This window comes from Palaemon carinicauda, chromosome 5, assembly GCF_036898095.1.
Source record: "Palaemon carinicauda isolate YSFRI2023 chromosome 5, ASM3689809v2, whole genome shotgun sequence".
NCBI classification, from domain to species: Eukaryota; Metazoa; Arthropoda; class Malacostraca; order Decapoda; family Palaemonidae; genus Palaemon; species Palaemon carinicauda.
The window spans coordinates 128,431,273-128,443,765 of NC_090729.1; the positions used below are offsets into that span (position 1 = coordinate 128,431,273).

Here is a 12,493-nt window from a genome sequence, read left to right on the forward strand (position 1 = left end):
AAGGAGGAACTATTGCATATACACCAAAGAGTACAGATTTAAGGGTAATCCACCACTTATGTTCCTGGGTTGTATCAGAAAGGGTTTTTCTTTTATGGTTAGATTGTATTCCTTTTCAGTTGAAACATGAACTCTCTGAGCACAAGCTCTAAGCTGAGTATATCTATTACAGGTCAAATCTGATCTGTTTCCCTTCCAAAGATGATAGGCCTCCTGCTTCTCCAAATAGGCACATCTACAATCATCATTGAACCATGGTTTGTCCTTCACTCGGTACCTTAGCACACGAGAGGGGATACGCCTATCAGTGATGTTGACTAGATTCTCATTTAAAGGGACAACAGTATCAACAGTACTATACAATTGTGACCAATTTAAGCCCAAAAGATCATGCAAAATCCCATTCCAGTCTGCTTGAGATTTCATATAAATCTTACAAGAGTATGATACTTCAGGCACAGGGTGCCCAGTCTTCACTACTAATGAAATCAAGGTATGATCAGATGTCCCATCTGGAGAACCACCTTTACTTGTTATAACGCATGGAGAGTCAGGGTATATGAGGTCCAAGCAGTTTTCAGACCTGTAAGTAATTTCACTTATGATTTGCTCACAGCCAGATTCAAAGGCAAGGTCTAAAGCTCTTAAGGCAATGATGATCGGTTGGGGAAACAGAACTTAACCACTCCCTATAGTGAGCATTGAAATCATCAGCAAAGACAAAAGAGGCCTTTCTATCATCTTCTTGGATCTTAGCCATATTGGTAAGATGACAATCGAAGATAGAATCATCCATGTCTGGACTCCGGTAGATTGAACACAAATAGAAGCTGTTTGGTCTACCACAAACTTTTATTACCTAAATCTCATGACATCCACATTCATAGCAGGACTTATGAGAAGCAGGGTACTCAGTCCTAATATACACCGCCATTCCCTGGGCGGTGTGTGTGTGTGTGTGTATATATATATATATATATATATATATATATATATATATATATATATATATATATATATATATATATATATATATATATATACGTGTTTATATATATATATGTATATGTATATATATATATCTGTATATATATATATATATATATATATATATATATATATATATATATATATATATATATATATATATATATATATATAAATATATATATATATATATATATATATATATATATATATATATATATATATATATATATATATATATGTCATATATATTTCTGTACCTATTGTTTTGTTATCATTATTCTCAAGTTAGTTTTTAAATGCGATGAATCTTCTTTATTTCTATTAATTCTTATCCTATCTGGAGACATTGAGCAAAATTCAGGACCTGTACATCGTAGGCTTAGCCAGTATCTTCTACTGTACTGTAATATTTGTGGTCTCCATTCCAATAATCAAGACCTTACAGTTGCGTCCATACAGTATAATATTCTTTTGTGCTCAGAGAATTTGGTTTCTCAAATGAGGCATTCATCTGAGCTCCTTATTAATAGTTTTAAGAAACCAATAATTTTGAAACGTGATATCATTCCTAAAACAAGGGGAATTGCGGTGCATATTAAGAGTGAGTACTCTGCTTCCCATAAGTACTGCTATGAATGTGGATATCATGAGATTTAGGTAATAAAAGTTTGAGGCAGGCATAACAACTTCTATTTGTGTTTGATCTACTGAAAGGCTGCTTTTTTTTTTTTTTTTTTTTTTTTTTTTTGGTGGGGATGTGATTTCAATGCTCACCATAGGAAGTGGTTAAACTTTGTTTCTCATACTGATCACTATGGTTTAAGAGCTTTGGACATTGCCTCTGAATCAGGCTATGAGCAAATCATAAGTGAAGCTACTCAAGTCTGGTAACTGCTTGAACTCCCCTAGTGATATAAGTAAGGTTGGTCCTCCAGTTGGGACATCTGATCATGACTTAATTTCATTAGTAGTGAAGAGTGAGCAGCTTGTCCCTGATGTATCTTACTCATGTAAAATTTATATAAAATCTCAAGCAGACTAGAATGGCATTTTGAGTGATACTTCAATCTTGAATCGCTTACAATTGTATAATAGTGCTAAGCCTGTTGTTCTTATGAAGGAGTATCTAGTCAACATAAATGATAGGTGTATCCCTTCTTGTGTGCTAAAATACCAAGCGAAAGACAATAATGATTGTAGACATGTTTATTTGGAGATGCAGGAGACCTATCCTCTTTGGAAGAGTAACAGACTTAAAATAATTATACTCAGCTAAGAGCGTTTGGTCAGATAGTTTATGCTTCAACTGAAATCATAATGGGATATGATTTAAAAGAAACCCTTTCTGGTACAATCTAGGAACTTGAGTGGTGGGCTACCCTTAAATCTGCATTGTTTGGTGCAGACATAACAGTTCCTTCTTTACTTAAGCTAGATGGCTCTGTAATTCAGTGTCATAAGGAGAAGGGAATCCTTTTGGCTGATGTGTTTGACAGTAAGTTGAATAATGAGAAACTTGATCTTCCTCATTCCGGTTTTCCTGAGGCTAAACTGACTAGTTAGAATATCCTTTACTTTAATTTGCTCTCGTATCCATGTTGCTCGTTTTTGTGTGTAGTGTTATCCCCATCATTATTGCTTCCTTAGCTCTTTGAGTTGTAACTAGCTCATGTACTAAGATTTTAGTAAAGTTCTAGGTTTCTGTTGCATAAGTTGATACTAGTAGGGCATCTGATTGAATACTTTTTTGTTATAAATCATTCTTCATAATTATGAAATTCTTTTCCAGTGGGAGTGATCAAGATAAACCGCGAAGCACCACCGTTAGAAGAACAAGAAAGACTTCACCCTGAGCTGGAGCTGGGTGGTCGCTTCCGCCCATCTGACTGCCGAACCAGACATCGCGTGGCCATCATTGTCTCATACAGGGACAGAGCAAAACACTTACCTCCATTTCTTAATCACATGCATTCGTTCCTTCAGAAACAACAGCTAGATTATGCTATATATATTGTTGAACAAGCAGGTTAGTATAAAGTGGGTTTAATGAAATATCATATGTGAGTTTTTTATGAAATTAACCCATTTATTTAATAATGCTTTGGGAACCTAGTGTCAGTTAGATATTCCAGGTTAGAAATTACTTTGTGAAAAAAATATGTTATCCATCAGTCATATGCCATTGTTATATTCAATGAATTACATGCTATTCTTCTTACTCAATAGAACAGACAAGATGTTTATAAAGTTTTATTTTTCTTTGTAACTGAGGTTTTCTGCAGAAGTAATGTATACAGTTGGGAGGATAATATGAAACATCTCTTTCAAAAAATGATGCATTCAACAAGGGACTGATAATGAATATTGGGGCCTTAGAATCTCTTAAGCTCTATCAGTATGACTGTTTTATATTCCATGAAATATCTCTTTCAGGAAATGATGCATTCAGCGAGGGACTGATAATGAATATTGGTGCCTTAGAATCTCTTAAGCTCTATCAGTATGACTGTTTTATATTCCATGAAATATCTCTTTCAGGAAATGATGCATTCAGCAAGGGACTGATAATGAATATTGGTGCCTTAGAATCTCTTAAGCTCTATCAGTATGACTGTTTTATATTCCATGAAATATCTCTTTCAGGAAATGATGCATTCAGCGAGGGACTGATAATGAATATTGGGGCCTTAGAATCTCTTAAGCTCTATCAGTATGACTGTTTTGTATTCCATGAAATATCTCTTTCAGGAAATGATGCATTCAACAAGGGACTGATAATGAATATTGGGGGCTTAGAATCTCTTAAGCTCTATCAGTATGACTGTTTTGTATTCCATCAAATATCTCTTTCAGGAAATGATGCATTCAACAAGGGACTGATAATGGATATTGGGGCCTTAGACTCTCTTAAGCTCTATCAGTATGACTGTTTTATATTCCATGAAATATCTCTTTCAGGAAATGATGCATTCAGCGAGGGACTGATAATGAATATTGGGGCCTTAGACTCTCTTAAGCTCTATCAGTATGACTGTTTTATATTCCATGAAATATCTCTTTCAGGAAATGATGCATTCAACGAGGGACTGATAATGGATATTGGGGCCTTAGACTCTCTTAAGCTCTATCAGTATGACTGTTTTATATTCCATGAAATATCTCTTTCAGGAAATGATGCATTCAGCGAGGGACTGATAATGAATATTGGGGCCTTAGACTCTCTTAAGCTCTATCAGTATGACTGTTTTATATTCCATGAAATATCTCTTTCAGGAAATGATGCATTCAACAAGGGACTGATAATGAATATTGGGGCCTTAGACTCTCTTAAGCTCTATCAGTATGACTGTTTTATATTCCATGAAATATCTCTTTCAGGAAATGATGCATTCAACGAGGGACTGATAATGGATATTGGGGCCTTAGACTCTCTTAAGCTCTATCAGTATGACTGTTTTATATTCCATGAAATATCTCTTTCAGGAAATGATGCATTCAGCGAGGGACTGATAATGAATATTGGGGCCTTAGAATCTCTTAAGCTCTATCAGTATGACTGTTTTATATTCCATGAAATATCTCTTTCAGGAAATGATGCATTCAACAAGGGACTGATAATGAATATTGGGGCCTTAGAATCTCTTAAGCTCTATCAGTATGACTGTTTTATATTCCATGAAATATCTCTTTCAGGAAATGATGCATTCAACAAGGGACTGATAATGAATATTGGGGCCTTGGAATCTCTTAAGCTCTATCAGTATGACTGTTTTATATTCCATGAAATATCTTTCAGGAAATGATGCATTCAACAAGGGACTGATAATGAATATTGGGGCCTTGGAATCTCTTAAGCTCTATCAGTATGACTGTTTTATATTCCATGAAATATCTCTTTCAGGAAATGATGCATTCAACAAGGGACTGATAATGAATATTGGTGCCTTAGAATCTCTTAAGCTCTATCAGTATGACTGTTTTATATTCCATGAAATATCTCTTTCAGGAAATGATGCATTCAACAAGGGACTGATAATGAATATTGGTGCCTTAGAATCTCTTAAGCTCTATCAGTATGACTGTTTTGTTTTCCATGACGTGGACTTATTACCAGAAGATGACAGAAATCTATATACATGCCCAGATCAACCACGTCATTTGGCAGTGTTAGTTGATACTTTGTTTTACAAGTAAGTATGGAAGAAACCCATGTTATTCATTACCGTAAGGCCTGAATTTTAATTTATACTTTTGTCTTATAGTTATGACATCAGTTGTATACAAAAGGCTATTTCGTGCATGGAAGTTATCTTAAAACTAATAAACTGCAGTTAATTGATTAATACAATTTCTCATAGATCTTTTAAACTATGTAATTGACAAATAATATGTAGAGTATATGGACCTCACTTATGGAATCAGGAAGATTTCAGTTGCCATTGTTCTTGTTGAGAGTGTAAATGCTTGAATTTTTTTCATGGAATTCTACTGAAAATAAACATGTTTTGTTGGTGAATAATATTGATATCAAAGTAAGAGTATCGTGTTTCAAAACTCTTAAGATTTTGATTGTGTTTGAATAACACACCATCTTCCATAATGTCTTGCTAATTGATAACATAGGTATTCTCTTTGCATTGAGGATATGATGTTAGTTCTGCACAAAGGAAACCTAAAATTCTCATTATTCAAGATAATGTGGTAAAATTATCATTTTCTTTTTATCCATGACAATGTACCCAATACAAGTTGAATGTTACAGGTTGATGTATTAACACTGTTATAGGAGGTTTCATTAATGTCAATATTTATCCTTTTGCAAATAGCAGACTATCAATGAAGTTTATAGCTTAGTTGCACCGATTTTGCTTGCTCAACTAGGAACATGTTATTCATGACTCAACGAAATTTGATAAACGGGAAATATTTACAGCTTAAATTATTAAGTGTTGAGTATTATTATTTTTTTTTTATATAGATGTCTGGTGATATAACAGATTATTATAGAACTTTAGAAATAAAACAGGTGCCATGCAGTTTCTTTATGGGTTAGTTAAAAAAAGTAAGCATCACCTTTGGTAGGACTGGACAACCAGCCCTATTCCTACGACAGAACATACCAACCATTACTGGCCAGTTTCATAGGAAGACTTCCAAATTGCATTACTTCTATGTAAGTTTAAATTAAGGTGTTCAATCAAGAACTTTTCTTGATGTACACGTTTTGAATAGTTTCTCATAATGGGTCAGTATTAACATTAAAAGAGAGCTTTGTGAAGTTATCATAGCTGTCCTATGAGCTCTCGATGCTAGTGTTTATCCTTTACATGTAATTCTTAACTTTCTTACCTTTACAACTTTTTGACTACAATTTAATTATTCAGAGTTTTAGTACTGATTATTTTTATGCAAAAATTTTTTTACTTTCAAAGACGATTCCTATGTTATTTATGCCTGGACTGTCTCACCTTTCAGGATACTGTATAAACACATGTTTGGCGGAGTGGTTGCAATGACAGTAGATCAATTCAAGCATGTCAATGGCTTCAGTAACGAATATTTTGGATGGGGAGCTGAAGATGACGATATGGGACAAAGAGTGAGATACCAAGGACTCCACATCTCCCGCTATCCTTCCGATATTGCCCGTTATAAGATGCTTGCCCATAAAAAAGCTGAACAAAATCCCGCCCAGTAAGAGAGATCTTTCAGCTGATTTTTATTTTATTTAGTTAGAAGGAATGCAATGTTATTTTGTGATGAAATTTGCAGTTATCTGTAGGGAAACTGTTTAATAATTCATTTGGTCAATTAAGAACATGAATCTTCGTGCTTTATTTGGACAGATATTTGTTGCAAACTTCCTAATTATCTGAAGGTTTTTACCAAGGTAACTGAGTGACAGAGTAAGAGGGTGGGGTTACTCATTTGACTGACAACATCCATTTTTTTTTCAACTGTGGTTAAGGGAAGGTATGTTTGGTACTGAAATCCTCTGTGGTATAAGTTTATAATTGTTGTTCGGTACAATATTAGTAAAGAATAACGTTATAATTTCCTACTGCTTAGAAACCCTTTTTGTAAAAGTGGTTTGCATAAAGCATTAGGTTTGCCTTATTATTTTACAAAAAATCTTTACTTGTTTATGTAAGATAATAACCATTATCTTTACTATAAGACTTTAGGTTTGTATACTAAAGAAACATTACCATTTTTCTCGGACTACTGAAGAATGATTTCAGTCTAAGCATCTTCTGAGAAGGTATGGGAGTCCTTATCCTTTCACTGTTTTCATTGCTGAAGAAATTGTACTTCAGTCACGATTTGTCTAAAATGGACTTTTGTAAGGCCTTCAGCATAAGGATCAGATTCATTCTACTCTTTGTTGTGCAAGAGTTTCTCCATATTCTGGGTGTTATAAGAGCTATCATCATCAGTATGCTTTAGCTTGGACTTCTTAGAGATATACCACCTTTCCTTCAACTCTTGAGCTATACTTGTCCTCCATTTGAGACTACCTAGAATCATCCTTAATTAGGTATCATTCTGTCAAGGATCTGGATAAGTATTAAGGGTTCTGGAACAATCCAAGATCATTGGGCTGTCTAGAACTATCTACCAGGACTACCTATGAAAATTAGAGGACTAACTATGGCCATCAAGACCTGTTCATGACCTCGTGTCCATCTAAGATTGTCCACAAAGACAATCCACTGTGATCATCAGGGTCAGTCTAAGTCCATGGAATTGAAATGTCAGGGCTATCAGTACTGTTAAGACTTAAGTACTGGCTGGAACTACTGGCTGTCTGTAACCATCTATTGTCCAGGCCCATCAGAAGTGTCTAATACCTAACACTGCCTAAGATATGGTACTAGGAAGTTATTTTAGGGGTAAGAGAGTCCCTCTGTTATTTGTATAACACTGGGCTTCTGTCCTAGTGATTTATACTCTTGTATCCATCATGCTTTCTGTTCTATAGATTCTTGTTAGTTGCTGGAGTGTTTTTTGGTTAGCGTTAAGGCCAACCAGGAATCAGTCTTCTAGAGGCCATTAGGCAATGGCCAAAAACATCTCAACTTGAGTTCCAGCTGTATCATGGCTGTTTCAGCTTTTTTATTTTTTATTTCATTTTTCATTTTTCGTTCAACAGTCCTTCGACATTATTAAATTGGGCTAAATGTTGGACAGACCAATGGGTGATCAGATAAATCCTATTTCCTTTCCTTCTCACAGTAAATCTTTCCTTCATTTTTTATCCCCCTTATCCTTTTCTCCGTTAAAGGAGATTGTAGAGGTACTCTCCTCTCAAATAGTTGAGATGAGTTAATTGCAAGGTTAGCTGCATATAGCAGGATTCTTTTTGTGTGGATACCTGGAAATTATTTGTTTCATTGGGCAAAATCTCTATTCAATTAAGAGTTGGATTTTGCTCTTAACACCTCACTGTTAGATCACCCGACTCGCTTAGAGACATGTTTCAATTTTAGGGTCTAAGAAGAAAAGACAATTGCATCTTGATAGCTTTATTAATCTAATCACGTTGAAACTGTCACAGATTTAATCACAATCAGCACATGTAATCTTTGTTTTGCTACCAACCAGCTTTCGCTGGCAGCTCCACCAGTTCAGTGGCATCAAATCAGCCTAAAATGTTAAGAATTTCCTTAGCTTGAAGAATCCTGGTTCCAAAACTTCTCCAAAACGTATCATCATATTGATTCATTTTGATATTCAAGAAGTGAAACGTCAAGTAAAATATTATATAAACAACATTCACTGTACAGTATAATGAAAAGCCAATTATGCAAATACGACATAAAATCCTGTATCTAATTTCCAAAGGGAATGCGGTAGACCTGGGAAACACATTTTGATCTGACATTGATTTGAAAATTGTTTGTATAATCAAAGAACTATATTTAGAGTACGGCAATTCTATCCAATATCATATCTATGGAGTATTAGCCATTTACATTCCAAATGGCAAAGCGGACATATGTTAATCCACTTTTTCAATAGCTTAAAGACTTACTTTTAGTTATAATAACAATTTTCAAGCGATAAAGTGGTGTGCTGGTCTTAATGAGCAGTCCATGATTTTAAAAGATAAATCTCTCAATAAATAGGCTATATGGTAATGCTGATGTTTATGATTTTCCTTATCTTTCCCAGAGACAGTAGCGTGGGTCGAAAAAACTTTGCAATATATATACACACACACACACACACACACACACACACACACATATATATATATATATATATATATATATATATATATATATATATATATATATATATATACATATATACACACACATATATATATATATATATATATATATATATATATATATATATATATATATATATATATATATATATATATATATATATATATATATATATATATATATAAAGACAAATAGATAGACAGATAGATAGATAGATAGATAGATATGCACCCCTTCCAATACATCAAAGCTTCAGGGCAATCACAGCTTTTTTTTTTTTATTTTTTTTAAGGTACTTGAAAATCATTCACCTTTTTTCTTGGGAACTTCACGAGGATCACTGTTATTTTTTTTTTTCCTTTTTTTATGAGGTGCATTTGCGCTGACTCGCAGAGGTGCCCTTTTAGCTCGGAAAATTTCCTGCTAGCTGATTGGTTAGAATGTTCTTGTCCGACCAATCAGCTAGCAAGAAACTTTTCCTTCACGCTGCGAGTCAGTGCAAATGCGCCTTATTAAAAAAAAAATTGAGTGTAGTAAGAGTATCACTTTGAATTTGGGTAGAGGAAAAATATAAACTTATTACTACCTCAAAGCAACCTTGAAGAAATGCAGAATTCCATCAACTAAACCTGGAGACCCTCAGAAAATATCTGATCCATCTTTTTTGATGTGATAATTTTTTTTACTGTGTCTTTACCTTTACCCTTTTCTGCTCCAAGGGCAATTTATCATATTACGACTTTCTACTTGTATTTACTCCCATAATAATTGCGTCAAACCGAAGCCAAACTAGCTTTTTTAAGTAGTAGTCATAATGGTTGGACAAGAAGTTGGAAAAAAACTGGAAACTGAAATAAATCTATTCTCTTTTCTGCTCCAAGGGCAATTTATCATATCGTGACTTTCTACTTGTATTTATTCCCACAATAGCAGTCATAATGGTTGGACAAGAAGTTGGAAGAAAACTAAAAACTGATATAATAAGAAGGTTAATAAAAAGGATAGCGAGGGAAATATTCAAATTCCCTCGTACCAAATGTTCAAACTTGCAGCGAGTGTTTTCATGTTGAACAGGGTGACTCAAGTCTCTTTTTAAAGTTTATATATGAAATGTCTATTTCGATGTTGTTACTGTTTTGAAAATATTTCATTTTCATTGTTCATTATTCGTTATTTCCCATATCGTTTATCTACTTCCTTATCTCCTTCCTTCACTGTGCTATTTTTTCCAACTGGAGCCCTTGGGCTTATAGCATCTTGCTTTTCCAACTAGGGTTGTAGCTTAGTTAGTAATAATAATAATAATAATAATAATAATAATAATAATAATAATAATAATAATAATAATAATTGGTTTTAACAGAGGATGTATAAGAAAATACTAAAAAATACTACCACCATCTGCGAATTGTAGAAATCGACAAAAAGGACAGCTGGTGCAGCAAAAAGGTAGACTCACTGCCAATAACTGTGGAAACTACTGTATTGTAGTTTGACTTAGTCAAAGGTTTGACTCACTGCCAATATCTGTGGTTGATGACAGCAAAGGCCTGCGATCGGAAAACCATCTGCCAAATTTTAAACAAGATACCAGCCACTCGTCGAGACACTACCGCTAGAGAGTTATGGGGTCCTTTGACTGGTCAGACAGTACTACATTGGATCCTTCTCTCTGTTTACGGATCATTTTCCCTTTGCCTACACACTCGCCGAATTGTCTGGCATATTCTTACATATTCTCCTCTGTCCTCATACACCTGACAACACTGAGATTACCAAATAATTCTTCTTCATCCAACGGGTTACTGCAATTTAATTGTTCAGTGGCCACTTTCCTCTTGGTAAGCAGCTCTTTTAGGAGAAAGACACTCCAAAATCAAACCATTGTTCTCTAATCTTGGGTATTGCTATATTCTCTGTACCATAGTCTTCCACTGTCTTGTGTTAGAGTTCTCTTGCTTGAGGGTACACTTAGGCACACTTTTCTATCTTATTTCTCTCCCTCTTGTTTTGTTAAAGTCTTCATAGTTTATATAGAAGATATTTATCTCAATGTTACTATTCTTAAAATGTTTTATTTATCTTTGTTTACTTGCCTCACTGGGTGGTTTTCCCTGTTTGAGCCCTGGGCTTTTAGCATCCTACGTTTCCAACTAGGGTTGTAGCTTAGCAAGTAATAATAATAATAATAATAATAATAATAATAATAATAATAATAATAATAATAATAATAATAATAATAATAATAATAATAATAATGCAAGTAACCCACCCCTTAATGTAGGTATAACTGTGGGAAAGAAGAAGGTACAGACCATTATATGTATGTGACAGCATTTGTAAAGTTCTGTTAAGGGGAATTTCCTTTGGTTCATAATCCATAAAGGTTTTTCTCAAATAAGGTATACCACAGATGATCCGGTTTTGCTTTATCTAAAATTACAAATTTCCATAACTTTTTAGACAAGAGCAAGCACTGATATGACGTCATACCAATTGCTATGACTGAAGTTAAGGATTATGAAAGGCAAGTGCTTTTATAAATGGCAGAAAAATTTATATGAAAAAAAAATCATTAAAATTCTAATTGGAATATAAATTTTTAAAATTCTCGTTTCTTTTCAGACTTCAAAAATTAAAAACTTCTCGCCTGAGGTTCCGAACTGACGGGTTAAACAGCATCAAATATAAATCTTTGGATATCCAGCTTCATCCGCTGTACACCTATATATATATCGAGCTTTATCCTTCATGAGCAATAATTCTGAAAAGAAAAAAATCATGTTTTTAATTGTATATTTAATAACGTCGGGGAAATGCTTTGTGCCTTAACAATTTTCACCACTATCTACCACTATGAATATGTAATAATTTATCTTATGTAATTATATATATATATATATATATATATATATATATATATATATATATATATATATATATATATATATATATATATATATATATATATATTTATATTCATATTTATATATGCTTGTGTTTGTGATTTTGCGTGTGTATTCTCATATATAATATCTCTATATCTACTCTATAATTATATATATATATATATATATATATATATATATATATATATATATATATATATATATATATATATATATATATATATATATATATGTGTGTGTGTGTGTGTGTAGATATATAAATAGAAAGATATAGATGTATACATATATGTATATATATATATATATATATATATATATATATATATATATATATATATATATATATATATATATACA

The 12,493-nt window shown here is 33.2% G+C and overlaps 1 protein-coding gene across 1 annotated transcript; it reads left to right on the forward strand.

The window, feature by feature from the left end:
* The first annotated feature begins 495 nt into the window (after positions 1–495).
* LOC137641130 (beta-1,4-N-acetylgalactosaminyltransferase bre-4-like) lies at positions 496–11,982 on the forward strand. Its single transcript, XM_068373574.1, has 6 exons — positions 496–585; positions 2,350–2,485; positions 2,780–3,016; positions 4,997–5,180; positions 6,466–6,684; positions 11,853–11,982. The coding sequence occupies exons 1-6, from the start codon at positions 496–498 to the stop codon at positions 11,980–11,982; spliced, it is 996 nt and encodes a 331-aa protein (XP_068229675.1).
* Positions 11,983–12,493: the final 511 nt, after the last annotated feature.

Excerpts from the sequence above, each read along its gene's own strand:
- LOC137641130 (XM_068373574.1), top strand. The coding sequence starts at position 496 with ATGATCAGATGTCCCATCTGGAGAACCACCTTTACTTGTTATAACGCA. Across the intron at positions 586-2,349 it reads TCCAAGCAGTTTTCAGACCT|GAACTTGAGTGGTGGGCTAC; the intron begins GTAAGTAATTTC and ends GGTACAATCTAG. Across the intron at positions 6,685-11,852 it reads GCTGAACAAAATCCCGCCCA|ACTTCAAAAATTAAAAACTT; the intron begins GTAAGAGAGATC and ends GTTTCTTTTCAG.